General features: G+C 41.2%; 1 protein-coding gene across 1 annotated transcript in view; it reads left to right on the forward strand.

Annotated features, from left to right (window-relative positions):
- Positions 1 to 14,116, forward strand: part of LOC128658193 (epoxide hydrolase 1) — a 158,540-nt gene extending 144,424 nt beyond the window's left edge. Inside the window, exon 9 of the mRNA XM_053712715.1 lies at positions 13,375 to 14,116. Within this exon, the coding sequence (XP_053568690.1) occupies positions 13,375 to 13,576 (202 nt within the window). The 3' untranslated portion in view covers positions 13,577 to 14,116. The remainder of the gene's footprint in view (positions 1 to 13,374) is intronic.
- Positions 14,117 to 15,761: the final 1,645 nt, after the last annotated feature.

Here is a 15,761-nt window from a genome sequence, read left to right on the forward strand (position 1 = left end):
TCAGCCAATGAGCACTAATATAGCTTAATGAGGTGTGCCTGTCAGCCAATGAGCATTAATATAGTTGTATGAGGTGTGCCCATCAGCCAATGAGCACTAATATAGCTTAATAAGGTGTGCCGTCAGCTAATCAGCATTAATATAGTTGTATGAGGTGTGCCCGTCAGCCATTGAGCACTAATATAGCTGTATGAGATCGCATTCGCATTGCGGGTCACTTCAGATACTAGTGCACAGTTGCGTGCGGTGATCTTATGAGTTGAGCGCAAATATCACGCTTGCGAAAGTGCAATTATGCGCTCCACTCATAATCTGGCCCTTAATGTAATCATAATTTTGGCAAACAGAACTCTAATTGTAACAATTTATACGTAATTAACATATAATTTGGAAGTTTTGAGCATGTCCTGGCATTTGGCTACAGTTCTGGGCAAGCAGCCAGAGAACCCTGTTCATCTTTTAGACTTTGATAGAATATGCTACTATATTAACGCGGGGTTACTTGTTGTTACAACATAATAAGTAACATTGCAGATATTAACTCTCACCTAGATTATGAGTTTTGCGTTACGGTTTTAACGCTGAAAAAAATGGCAATTTCAGCGTAAAAACAGTAACGCAGCCATTACGAGTCATGTCAGTATAGCTATACGGCAAGCATTTTAGCCTGTACCGCAATGTCAGTCCCGCACTCAAAAAAATTATTTCAATAGCGCCGGTATTGTGTGGTGAGGCTAAAATGCTTGGTTTACATCCGATACCAACAAGATCCATACCGCCTTCTGAAACCAGTAGTTATGGATTTTGTGTAACAAAAATGTTTCACAAAACTCATAACTAAAGTGTTACGAAGTACACTAACAGCTATAAACTACCTATTAACCCCTAAACCGAAGCCCTCCCGCATCGCAAACACTATTTAAAACATATTGACCCCTAATCTGCCGCCCGAATACCCACCCACCCACATCCCCGCCACTATAATAACATTATTAACCCCTATTCCACTGCTCCCCGCCACCGCTGCCACCAACTAAACCTATTGACCCCTAAACCGCCAGCCCCCCACATCGCCACTACTAAACAGGGTATATTTATATACATGTGATATCCCTTATGATATGCCCCTAAGTAATATTTATATTTATATACATGTGATATCCCTTATGATATGCCCTATAGTAATATTTATATTTATATACATGTGATATCCCATATCATATGCCCCTAAGTAATACTTATATTTATGTACATGTGATAACCGATATGATATGCCCTATAGTAATATTTATATACATGTGATATCCCATATCATATGCCCTTTAGTAATATGTATATACATGGGATATCCCATACGATATGCCCCTCAGTAATATTTATATTTATATACATGTGATATCCCATATGATATGCCCATCAGTAATATTTATATTTCTTTTTTATGACACGATGAGTCCACGGATCATCTTAATTACTAATGGGATATTCACCTCCTGGTCAGCAAGCAGGAGGCGGCAAAGAGCACCACAGCAAAGCTGTTAAATAGCTCCTCCCTTCCCTCCCACCCTAGTCATTCTCTTTGCCTACGTTAGTGATAGGAAGTAGTAAAGTGAGGTGTTAGAAAAGATTAATCAATCAAGAGTTTATTATTTTTAAAGTGGTGCAAGATTGTGCTGCTTTGTCCTAGGGTGTAGCCGTAGCCCATATCAGTCTCTTCAGTAGAGCAGTGGTGACTTTAGAGTAATGGGAACTTGTGGGATATAATTCTCACTGCGCCTCCCATATTTAATGCTGCCCTAATTTCCTATAGTCTGAGGGATATGTCTCAGTCTTTGGTTTCTTTACAGGTTGATGTTAGGAAGAGGACCTCTCAAACCTGTGAACTGCCTTACTGTCAGGCAGTAATATGAAGTAAGTGCTACTTTTATTTTTCTGAGGCAGGAGACAGCTCAGAAGAAAGTTAGCACATTGGATCTACCTTACACATATAAAGGGATCAAGACAATGGGGCACTTTATTGCTTATTATAAACTCTCCTAGACTGGAGAGGACTGCAGACAGATTTATTAGCAGGCACTGGGGCTGGTTAGAGTGATCACTTATGGCTACAGTGTTTTTTTTCTCTGAGGGGTTAACATGAATACATTTCCCCGGAAGAAAGCATTTACTTTTGTCTACGCCCACGATGGGCGGATCTCACTGTCTGCGTGCCACTTCTATGCGCTTCAGTCTGGGGGACATATCGAGTAGGATTTGTCTAGGCCTGTCTAAGAGCGCATGTTCCGTGCTAGACATGCGTTCCTAGGACTGGACTGTGACGAAGTTCCTTCTTGCACTACAGCGGATCGTTTGCTGCGTAGAGGGAAGTCATTCATCTTTTGGCCAGTGAGATAGGCGCCTCAGCAGTGTAGCTGACTGTGGAGGTGATATCTGTAATATCTTTTTTGTGTTTTGGCTAGTTTACATAGACCACAGTAAAAAACTTTACCGTTTGAATTTGAAGAGACAGTAACGTTTTTTGAGATTAATATTTTTTAGTAAATTTCAAGATCTTTATTTGATTTTTTGCTAAGTGTGAACTAGTATGGATCAAGGGACTTTGCAAAATGTTCCTTGCTCTTTGTGTTTTAATGCCATTGTGGAACCACCAATACCTTTCTGTCCTTCTTGTATTGAGAGGACATTAAGTTATAAGGAAAAAAAAAATTCTGAGCCAACTTCTTCTAAAGCAAATGTTGTCCAGGAATCCGTAATGATGAAGCACAATATATGCCGCAGCTCTCGCCTCAAGCGTCCCAAGTTTTACCGCCCTCTCAAGCAGTGCCCTGAGCCTCCTTTCTAGCTCCCACTGGAGTTACTTTAAGGGACATCGCATCTCTCATGTCTTCTAAAATTTCTGATGCGCTGTCTGCTTTCCCAATGTTGCAGGGAAAGCGTAAGAGGAAGATCAGACACTGAGTAAGCGAGGTTTCTGAGGCAATCGTTGCCTGAGGAGGAGGATGCCATGGTAGCATCTGAAGGGGAAATTTCAGATTCTGAAAGTGTAATTCCTCTTGCTGATACTGAGGTTGTATTTTTTAGATTTAAGCTAGAGCACCTCCGGCTATTACTTAAGGAGGTTTTAGCTACTTTAGACGACAGCGACTCCGCGGTAATGGTTGTTCCTAAGAAGTCCAGTAAGCTGAACAAATATTTCAAGGTTCCTTCCTCGACAGACGTGTTTCCGGTCCCTGACCGAGCTTCTGAGATTATTACTAAGGAGTGGGAGAGACCGGGTATTCCTTTTTCTCCATCTCCTATTTTTTAAAAGATGTTTCCCGTAGCCGATTCTATCAGGGAGGCTTGGCAAACAGTGCCCAAGGTGGAAGGGGCTATTTCCACCCTAACTAAGAGAACTACTATTCCCATAGAGGATAGTTGTGCCTTCAAAGATCCTATGGACAAGAAGTTAGAGGGTCTACTCAAGAAGATGTATGTGCGCCAGGGCCTGCAATGGCAGCCAGCTGTGTGCATTGCTACTGTCACTAGTGCAGCGGCATATTGGTTTGATGCGCTGTCTGATGCTATCAGGACAGAGACTTCTTTGGATGAAATCCAAGATAGGATAAAAGCTCTTAAATTAGCTAATTCCTTTATTACGGATGCCTCCCTTCAAGTTATCAAACTGGGAGCCAAGATTTCGGGTTTTTCTATTCTGGCCCACAGAGCCTTATGGTTGAAGCCTTGGTCTGCAGATGTGTCCTCTAAGTCTAAGCTTCTAGCTATCCGTTACAAGGGGAAGACCTTGTTTGGACCTGGGCTAATGAAAATTATCTATGATATCACGGGAGGTAAGGGTCATCTTCTCCCTCAGGATAAGAGAAACAAGCAGAAAGGACGACAGAGTAATTTTCGTTCCTTTCGAAATTTTAAGGGAAATTCTTCCTCTTCCTCCTCTAAGCAGGAACAATCTAAACCTGCATGGAGACCCAACCAGTCTTGGAATAAGGGTAAACAATCCAAGAAGCCGGATATTGAATCCAAGACAGCATGAAGGGCATGTCCCCGATCCGGGACCTGATCTGGTAGGGGGCAGACTTTGCTTCTTCGCTCAGGCTTGGGTTCGGGATGTTCAGGATCCCTGGGCAATAGAAATAGTGTCCCAGGGACACAAACTAGAGTTCAAAAGTTTTCCTCCCAGAGGCAGGTTTCTACTTTCAAGATTATCTGCAGACCATATAAAGAGAGAGGCGTTCTTACACTGCGTAAGAGACCTCTCTGCCCTGGGAGTGATTGTTCCTGTTCCAGTACAGGAACAGGGTCAGGGTTTTTATTCCAATCTGTTCATGGTTTCCAAAAAGAAGGGAACCTTCAGACCAATTTTAGACCTCAAGAGTCTAAACAAATTTCTCAGGGTAGCATCCTTCAAGATGGAAACTATTCATTCCATTCTTTCCTTGATCCAGGAGGGTCAATTTATGACAAAAGTGGATTTAAAGGACACGTACATACATGTTTCTATTCACAGGGATCATCACAATTTCCTAAGGTTTGCTATCCTGGACAAACCTTTCCAGTTCATGGCTCTTCCATTCGGTCTGGCCACAGCTCCCAGAGTTTTCACAAAGGTTCTGGGATCGCTGTTTCCGGTGCTTCGGTCACAGGGCATTGCAGTGGCACCCTATCTGGATGGCATCCTAGTCCAGGTGCCATCCTTTCAACAAGCAAGATCCCACACCGACATGGTGTTATCTTTTCTGCGATCTCACGGGTGGAAGGTAAATTTGGAAAAGAGTTCCTTGGTTCCAAATACAAGGGTAACTTTCTTAGGAACCATAATAGATTCCCTGTCTATGACGATTTTTCTGACAGAAGTCAGGAAATCAAAGATTATCGATACTTGTCTAGTCCTACAGTCCACTCCTTGGCTGTCAGTGGCTCAGTGCATAGAAGTACTCAGGCTGATGGTGGTGGTAATGGACATCATCCCGTTTGCTTGGTTCCACCTCAGACCTCTGCAGTTAAGCATGCTCAGGCAATGGAATGGAGATTGTGCAGACTTGTTTTCTTGAATACTTCTGGAGCAGGAGACAAGGGATTTTCTGCAATGGTGGTTGTCTCTGAATCACCTCTCCCAGGGAACCTGCTTTCGCAGACCATCTTGGGTGATTGTGACAACAGACGCCGGCCTTCTAGGGTGGGGAGCAGTCTGGGGCTCCCTAAAAGCTCAGGGAGTTTGGACTCAGTCAGAGTCTGTTCTTCCTATAAACATTGTGGAGCTGAGAGCAATCTTCAATGCTCTTCTGGCCTGGCCCAAGTTGGCCTCGGTCCGGTTTATAAGGTTCCAGTCGGACAATATAACTTCAGTGGCTTACATCAATCATCAGGGAGGAACGAGGAGTTCCTTAGCGATGTCCGAGGTAGCCAAAATAATCCAGTGGGCGGAAGTCCACTCTTGCTGTCTGTCAGCGATCCACATCCCAGGGGTGGACAACTGGGAGGCGGATTTCCTAAGCAGACAGACTTTTCATCCAAGGGAGTGGTACTCCATCCGGAAGTGTTTTCAAACCTGATTCTCAGGTGGGGTGAGCCGGAATTGGATCTCATGGCATCCCAACAGAATGCCAAGCTCCCGAGATACCTATTTTCTCTGTTTGCTCTTCTTTCTCGGGTTATTGCTCGAATCAAACAGGAGAGGGCATCGGTGATCCTCGTTGCACCGGCTTGGCCTCGCAGTATTTGGTATGCATATCTGGTGGAGATGGCATCTCTGCCACCTTGGAGACTTCCGTTGAGGAAGGACCTTCTAATTCAGGGGCCCTTTCTTCACCCAAATCTAGTTTCTCTCAAGCTGACTGCTTGGAGATTGAACGCTTAATTTTATCCAAGTGGGGGATTTCTGACTCGGTCATAGAGACCATGATTCAGGCTTGTAAGCCTGTAACTAGAAAGATTTACCATAAGATTTGGCGTAAATATCTCTATTGGTGCGAATACAAGGGCTACTCATGGAGTTAGGATTCCTAGAATTTTGTCTTTTCTCTAAGAGGGTTTGGAGAAGGGATTATCGACAAGTTCCCAGATGTACAATCATTTTGTCAGGCCTTGGTCAGGATCAGGCCTGTATTCAAACCAGTTACTCCTCCATGGAGTCTTAATTTAGTTCTCAAAGTTCTTCGAGGTGCTCCGTTTGAGCCCATGCATTCCTTAGATATTAAGTTGTTATCTTGGAAAGTTTTATTTCTTGTTGCTATTTCTTCTGCTCGGAGAGTGTCTGAGCTCTCGGCATTACAGTATAAGTCTCCTTATCTTATTTTCCATTCAGATAAGGTAGTTTTACGTACTAAATTAGTATTCTTTCCTAAGGTTGTTTCTGATTGGAACATTAATCAGGAGATTGTTGTTCCTTCTTTGTGTCCTAATCCTTCTTCTCAGAAAGAACGACTTTGCACAACTTGGACGTGGTCCGTGCTTTAAAGTTTTACTTGCAGGCGACTAAGGACTTTCATCAGTCATCTTCTTTGTTTGTGATTTTCTCAGGAAAACGTAAGGGACAGAAAGCTACGGCAACTTCTCTTTCTTTTTGGCTGAAGAGTATCATACGTTTTGCTTATGAGACTGCTGGACAGAAACCTCCTGAGAGAGTTACGGCTCATTCCACGAGGGATGTTGCTTCCTCATGGGCATTCAAGAATGAAGCTTATGTGGAACAGATTCGCAAGGCTGCAACTTTGTCTTCTCTTCACACTTTTTAAAAATTCTACAAATTTGACACTTTTGCCTCGGCTGAGGCCGCTTTTGGGAGAAAGGTTCTTCAAGCAGTGGTGCCTTCCGTTTAGGTTCCCTGTCTTGTCCCTCCCGTGTCATCTGTGTACTCTAGCTTAGGTATTGAATTCCATTAGTAATTAAGATGATCCATGGTAATTAAGATGATCCGTGGACTCATCGTGTCATAAAAAAAGAATAGAAAATGTATGCTTACCTGATAAAAGTATTTCTTTTTTGACACGATGCGTCCACAACCCGCCCTGTTCTTATAAGACAGGTTGTTGGTTATTGTAAACTTCAGACACCTCTGCACCTTGGTTTTTCATTTCTTTCCTTAACTTCGGTCAAATGACTGGAGTGGGATGGAAGGGAGGAGCTATTTAACAGCTTTGCTGTGGTGCTCTTTGCCGCCTCCTGCTGACCAGGAGGTGAATATCCCATTAGTAATTAAGATGATCCGTGGACTCATCGTGTCAAAAAAGAAATAAATTTATCAGGTAAGCATAAATTTTCTTTTATATACATGTGATATCCCATATGATATGCCCCTAAGTAATATGTAAATTTATATACAAATATATCTCAAATCTTTGAGCCCTTATAACTTTTTTAATGCAATTTTTAAAAAATTATTTTTATTTGATGGTGTTACGATTGTAACTGTACGTTTAAATGTATTTTTGATGTGTTTTGTGCAATATTTTTAATCTCTTGGAACAGTTAACAAGAGCTCTGAGGTTGCGCTATTCCGGCGCAGTAAATTCAATTGCGCTCAAGCTAATGTGTTTACTTTCAACTCAAAATACGAGCGCTACCTCCGATGCAAAGAGCTGCGATAAACCCCTTATCGCTCAAGTGCAACAGTTAGCGCCACTCTTGTGTGGCTAAGTCCGGTGTAATTACATGTAGAAACAAGTAAGCTGTAGTGGACAGTCTGTAATAAATAATTAATAACGCCTCTAGAGAATATCACTTGTAGCAAGTTATAAATCTTCCAGGACAAGCAAGTAAACTTTAAGGTTTTACATGTTTGACCTGTTTTATGAAGGGCACCTATGGAATATATTTTCAAGCCAAATCAATCAAAGACATACACAGTGCTTAAGAACTTTACCGTGATATATACCAGTGAGGGGGTGGCACATGTGCCAATACTTGAGTAAACTATCCACTAGAATTCTTATTGTGAAGACTCGTAGAACTCTAAAAAGCTAAAACTCCCAAAAAACTCTATCGGCTAGATTTAGAGTTCTGCGTTAGCCGTCAAAAGTAGCGTTAAGGGGTCCTAACGCTGCTTTTGGCCGCCCGCTGGTATTTAGAGTCAGGCAGGAAAGGGTCTACCGCTGACTTCCTTTCTGCGACTCCAGGCTACCGCAGATCCCCTTACGCCAATTCCGTATCCTATCTTTTCTATGGGATTTGCCTAACGCTGGTATTTGGAGTCTTGGAAGAACTGAGCGGTAGAGCCTCTACCGACAAGACTCCTACCGACAAAAAAAGTCAGTAGTTAAGAGCTTTATGGGCTTACGCGGAATATAAAGCTCCTAACTACTGTGCTATAAAGTACACTAACACCCATAAACTACCTATTTACCCCTAAACCGAGGCCCCCCACATCGCCAACTCTCTAATAAAATTTTTTAACCCCTAATCTGCCGACCGGACACCGCCGCCACCTACATTATAGCTATGAACCCCTAATCTGCTGCCCCTAACATCGCCGACACCTACATTATATTTATTACCCCCTAATCTGCCCCCCCCCAACGTCGCCGCTACCTAATTACACTTATTAACCCCTAATCTGTCGATCGGACCTCGCCGCCACTATAATAAATGTATTAACCCCTAAACCGCCGCACTCCCGCCTCGCAAACACTATAATAAATTGTATTAACCCCTAATCTGCCCTCCCTAACATCGCCGCCACCTACCTACAATTATTAACCCCTAATCTCCCGCCCGCAACGTCGCCACTACTATAATTATTAACCCCTAAACCTAACTCTAACCCTAACACCCCCCTAACATAAATATAATTTAAATTAAACGAAATAATATTCCTATAATTAAATAAATTAATCCTATTTAAAACTAAAATTAACCCTAATATAGCTACAATATAACTAATAATTACATTGTATCTATTTTAGGATTTATATTTATTTTACAGACAACTTTGTATTTATTTTAACTAGGTACAATAGCTATTAAATAGTTAATAACTATTTAATAGCTACCTAGTTAAAATAAATACAAAATTACCTGTAAAATAAATCCTAACCTAAGTTACAAATACACCTAACACTACACTATCATTAAATTAATTAAATAAATTAACTACAATTAGCTAAACTAAAATACAATTAAATAAACTAATCTATAATACAAAAACAAACACTAAATTACAAAAAATAAAAAATATTACAAGAAGTTTAAACTAATTACACCTAATCTAAGCCCCCTAATAAAATAAAAAATCCCCCCAAAATAAAAAAATGCCCTACCCTATTCTAAATTACAAACGTAATCAGCTCTTTTACCAGCCCTTAAAAGGGCTTTTTGCGGGGCATTGCCCCAAAGTAATCAGCTCTTTTACCTGTAAATAAAAATACAATACCCCCCCAACATTACAACCCACCACCCACATACCCCTATTCTAACCCACCCAAACCCCCCTTAAAAAAAACCTATCACTAACTCCCTGACGATCATCCTACCTTGAGTAGTCTTCACTCAGCCGAGCCGAAGTCTTCATCCAATCCGGGGCAATGTGGTCCTCCATCCGGGCGAAGTCTTGATCCAAGCAGCAAAGAAGAGGTCCTCCATCCGGGCGATGTCTTCTTCCAAGCGGCATCTTCTATCTTCTGTCTTCCGGATCCATCTTCATCCCGCCGACGCGGAACATCCTCCTTCCCCGACGGACTAACGACGAATGAAGGTTCCTCTAAGGGACGTCATCCAAGATGGCGTCCCTCAAATTCCGATTGGCTGATAGGATTCTATCAGCCAATCGGAATTAAGGTAGGAAAAATCTGATTGGCTGATCCAATCAGCCAATCAGATTGAGCTTGCATTCTATTGGCTGATCGGAACAGCCAATAGAATGCGAGCTCAATCTGATTGGAAACAATGGGGCTGCATTAGGAGCTGAACGCTGCTTTTTTGCAGGTGTTAGGTTTTTTTCCAGCCACCTCAGCCCCATTGTTTCCTATGGGGATATAGTGCACGAGCACGTTTTTCCAGCTCACCGCTACCGTAGGCAACGCTGGTATTGAGAGTTGAAGGGAAGGTAAATTCTGCTCAACGCTCCCTTTTCTGAGCCTAACGCAGCCACTCAGACAACTCTAAATACCAGCGTTGTCTTAAGGGTGCGCTGGGAAAAAAAGCAGCGTTAGCTACACGGGTCTTTACCGATAAAACTCTAAATCTAGGCGTTTGACTCCCACAGGGTTAAAAATTAAATACTATAACACACAGGGGTAGCGCTACTAGTGATTCCTATTAGCATACCAGCGCTGGTTTTATATATATATATATATATATATATATATATATATATATATATATATATAATAAAGCATCCGGTGTATATCCCCTTGGATCCGGTGTATATCCCCTTGGATCATCAGAAAGTAGCAAGCACTCTGAGAATAAATTCAACACCTTTAATGTGTATAAATTGGTCACATAACGTTTCGCCCCTCACAGAGGCCTTGGTCACATGTACAAACAGAACATAAAACATACCCCTAGTGTGGTGCCTTATATACCCCTATTGATTACCTGTTCCGTTACATACAACTGCAAAAATCATGCTTATAATGTATAGCTTCTTCGTTTCAGGTCGCATATACGCCATCAAGATGCACCCAATGCCATTGCAACGTAACAACATAGCGCTCTATGTGACTACGCAAACTTAGTTGCGTTTCTGGATGGAGATCCTGCCCCTTCAGGATTACTTAGTTGATTTGTGTCGCCATGGCAATGAGAAGCCCGTAACTGACAATAGATAGCATGTACTCAGCTTGCATACAATATGCATGGAGTATGACGGGTAATCAAACTATGTGTAACACATAAAACTAATATATACAAAATGTACACAATGTCAATCGCAACTTAGGAGGCAATAGAACTTTTACTCCTGTACAAAACCATATGTAAATATAATAAGAAACATAGGCTAATGTAGCACCATCAAGGAATCTGTCAATATAATAAACTAGATGATCCTTATGCACACAGTAGCAAAACTACATATATATATAAAACAATGTGTCTCAAGTATATGGTAGAAACTTGTTGGTATGAGGAGAGGAAGCCCACAGTCCTTATTTATAGAAACAGCTATAGTCCACCATAGTGTTCAACCCCCTAGGTGTAATTGTATCCAATTTATGAATCTATCTTGATTACATCCTTAACAGAGCTCTGTTTCGATCACCACCACGTCTAAATTTCGGAATGTGGTCAATCAATATAGTTTTTATAGAAGAGATTGCGTGTCCTGCTTGTTGGAAATGCCAGGCCACAGGTTGGTCCGATCCACCTTTTTCAAATGCTAACCTAATAGCAGACTTGTGATTAGCCAACCTCTCCCTGAATGTGGTAATGGTTTTACCCACATAATATAGGGAACATGGACAGATGATAATATAAATAACATGGTCTGATGTACATGTTAAGCGATGGCAAATTTTAAACATGTGGTTAGTATGTGGATGATGGAAGCAATTTCCTGTGATCATGCTATTGCATGTTGTGCAATTTCCACATCTATAACATCCTTTTTTAACTTGCGGTAACTAGGTACCTTTATGATAGCATTGAACCGGGTCTCTCTTGACCAGAAGATCTTGCAAATTTCTTGATCTCTTATACACCAACCTGGGTGGTGGAATGTCACCAAATGGTAAACTCGTATCCAACAATAGGATGGGCCAGTTTTGATTAACAATCTTCTGGATCGCTCCAGATGCTGTTGTGTATTTTGTGATGAAATTCAGATGTGTATCAACTGGTTTTTGAGGTTTGGAAGTGATGGTCTGTTGGGTTAGGGTTTATGCTGTCTCTCACATTGTGTCTTAACAATAGTCTTTGGATATCATCTATTAATGAAGCGATGCAACATAGTGTCCAGTTGTTTCTTCTTGTGGACCTCCTTGGTGTTGTTATGAACAACACACAGGAGCTGGGAGGAGCTCACCCCTGTTTTTTTAGAATTGTGGGTGAAATCTAGTATAGTGCAATAGGGAATTCTTACCAGTCGGCTTACTATACAGTGTGGTGTTTAATCTAAGACCAAGATCAGTATCCTTTTATATATCTCAACATCCAAAAAATGTATCTTATCGAGATATTTCCAATTTGAAATGAACAGTAGATTCAATGGTAGTCAGATGGTTAAACCAATGAATGATAGATTCTGTACGATCTCCCCAAATCAGAATTTTTTTGTCTATGTAGCGACGGTAAATCTTGATGGAGTTCTTTTCAGGGAAAAGAATATGCTCATGTTCATACATAGCTATATATATATATTGGCATACGAATGGGCCATGTTAGACCCAATTGCAGTGCCTAATGCTTGCAAATAAAAGTTATTTTCAAAGCAGAAATATTTCTTCTCCAAACAGAACTCCATCAAGTGTAACAAGAACTCAACAGGTGGACCCGTGTATGGTTGGTGAGTGCTGATCTCTCCTTTGTTTTATATATATACAGTATGTATGTATATATATATATATATATATATATATATATATATATATATATATATATATATATATATATATATTCTTTATTATTTATTGTGTCTATTATATATATATATATATATATATATATATATATAAAATATATATGTGTGTGTGTGTATATATATATATATGTGTGTATATGTAAATATATGTAAATATATATATATATATATATAATTTTTATTAAATTATTATTGATTGGAAGACCTTGACTGCTTTTTTAGCGTTACTCCTGTATGTTTTAGTTTTTAACATGTGCCAATACTTGCCTGGTAGCATCATACATTGATTTGTTATCTAGTACTGACCTAGACAAACACATGTATAGTATCTTATCTAATTTTCTTGTACCTTCCAAATTTCCTGGAGACAACAAACGGGGCGGAGTCACATCAGATGACAGAATTAGATGGAGAGGTGTCTAAATGTGGAGCTGTGCAGAGCTGAACAGGGAGTAGGGGCATTGGGGACTTGGCTTACTGGTCTTTGGAAAACAGGGGCATTTATATTGTCCTGGTGAACTGCAGTAGGGGACAACTGTTAGAGCTCCCAAATGGGGAGAATCCCACAAAATACGGGACAATTAGAAGTTCTGCCTCTTCATTGGAAAACACTTGCTGCTGTAAGAACAATGCTGTTTCTAAGATCATAGGACTGAATATATTCATCAGACACATACACATATGCAGTTTGTTAAAGGGAAGGGTCACATTGTGGCTCTAAGACCTAAAACTGGACAAACATGGTTTAGACAACATATTCTAGCAATTGGTTTGTGGCAATGACAAAAGTAAAGATGCATTATTACTATGTGATGAGATTTTGTCAAATGAGGAAACAATTTATTTGTTTTGTGTTGCAGGGTCGGTGTATATGTGCCCACTGGCCTGGCTGCCTTCCCATGTGAACTGGTTCATGGCCCACGTATATGGGCAAAACAGAAGTTCCGGAACATTGTAACTTACACATACATGCCACGTGGGGGCCACTTCGCTGCCCTGGAGGAGCCTGAGTTGCTGGCAAAGGATATACAGAACTTTGTGTCGCGAGTAGAGAAGATATGAGGCACGAGTGCACGCAGATAACACTGTATTCTTCACATCAATCAGGAATAAACATAACATTTAGATGATCAGTAAATAATATGTACATGTTACTTGTCACCTGCTGAGGTCTGTCAGACGCACTAGCGCTAACAAAGGGACAGCAGTTTTAGGACTTAAATTGATTGAGTAGTAAGGGGCAGCTATAAAGCAGTTTGCTAACTAACATTGTACATAAGTAACAGGGGCATGAAACCCAGCATTTGTCTTTCATGACTCAGACAGAACATACAGTTTTATAACGTTCCAATTTATTTCTATTATCAAATTTGCTTCATTCTCTTGGTATCCTTTGCTGAAGGAGCAGAACTGCACTACTATCTGCACACATTGGGTGAGACAATGACAAGAGGCAAATAGATAATAAGCGTCAATTGGATTTTTTTTTAACCGTACTATTGGAATAATAAATGTTTAATTTTGACTTTACTGTTACTTTAATCTCACATAGAGAATATTGCAAGTTACTGATCAATAAAAGGGAAGACATTTCATACCAAATGTGGTGTTCCTCGAATGAAGCGTTGGTCATGTTCACTCATAGCTGAAGGATAGGATAAATTAATGTTACAGAAGCACCGGCTGTGAGATGCAGTAACCGTACAACATTCGCCCACAGCTGAGGGATAAAACAGATTAGCGAAACAGAAGCTGTGAGATGCAGTAACCGTACAACATTCACCCACAGCTGAGGGATAAGACACATTAGCGAAACAGAAGCTGTGAGATGCAGTAACCGTACAAAATTCACCTATAGCTGAGGGATAGGACAGATTAGAGTTACAGAAGCACCGGTTGTGAGATGCAGTAACCGTACAACATTCACTCATAGCTGAGGGATAGGACAGATTAGCGTTACAGAAGCTGTGAGATGCAGTAACCGTACAACATTCACCCATAGCTGAGGGATAGGACAGATTAGCGTAACAGAATCTGTGAGATGCAGTAACCGTACAACATTCACCTATAGCTGAGGGATAGGACAGATTAGCGTTACAGAAGCTGTGAGATGCAGTAACCGTACAACATTCGCCCATACCTGAGGGATAGGACAGATTAGCATTACAGAAGCTGTGAGATGCAGTAACCGTACAACATTCGCCCATACCTGAGGGATAGGACAGATTAGCGTTACAGAAGCTGTGAGATGCAGTAACCGTACAACATTCACCTATAGCTGAGGGATAGACAGATTAGCGTTACAGAAGCTGTGAGATGCAGTAACCGTACAACATTCACCCATAGCTGAAGGATAGGACAGATTAGCGTTACAGAAGCACTGGCTGTGAGATGCAGTAACCGTACAACATTCACCCATTGCTGAGGGATAGGACAGATTAGCGTTACAGAAGCTGTGAGATGCAGTTACCGTACAACATTCACCCATAGCTGAGGGATAGGTCAGATTAGCGTTACAGAAGCACCGGCTGTGAGATGCAGTAACCGTACAACATTCACCCACAGCTGAGGGATAAGACAGATTAGCGTTACAGAAGCTATGAGATGCAGTAACCATACAACATTCACTCACAGCTGAGGGATAGGACAGATTAGTGTTACAGAAGCACCGGCTGTGAGATGCAGTAACCGTACAACATTCACCCATAGCTGATGGATAGGACAGATTAGTGTTACAGAAGCACCGGCTGTGAGATGCAGTAACCGTACAACATTCACCCATAGCTGAGGGATAGGACAGATTAGCGTTACAGAAGCTGTGAGATGCAGTAACGGTGCAACATTCACCCATAGCTGAGAGATAGGACAGATTAGCGTTACAGAAGCTGTGAGATGCAGTAACCATACAATATTCGCCCATAGCTGAGGGATAAAACAGATTAGCGTTACAGAAGCTGTGAGATGCAGTAACCGTACAATATTCACCCATAGCTGAGGGATAGGACAGATTAGCGTTACAGAAGCTGTGAGATGCAGTAACCGTACAACATTCACCCATAGCTGACGGATAGGACAGATTAGCGTTACAGAAGCACCGGCTGTGAGATGCAGTAACCGTACAACTTTCACCCATAGCTGAGGGATAGGACAGATTAGCGTTACAGAAGCTGTGAGATGCAGTATCCGTACAACATTCGCCCATAGCTGAGGGATAGGACAGATTAGCTTCACAGAAGCTGCGAGGTGC

The sequence above is a fragment of the Bombina bombina genome, chromosome 4 (assembly GCF_027579735.1).
Source record: "Bombina bombina isolate aBomBom1 chromosome 4, aBomBom1.pri, whole genome shotgun sequence".
NCBI lineage: Eukaryota > Metazoa > Chordata > Amphibia > Anura > Bombinatoridae > Bombina > Bombina bombina.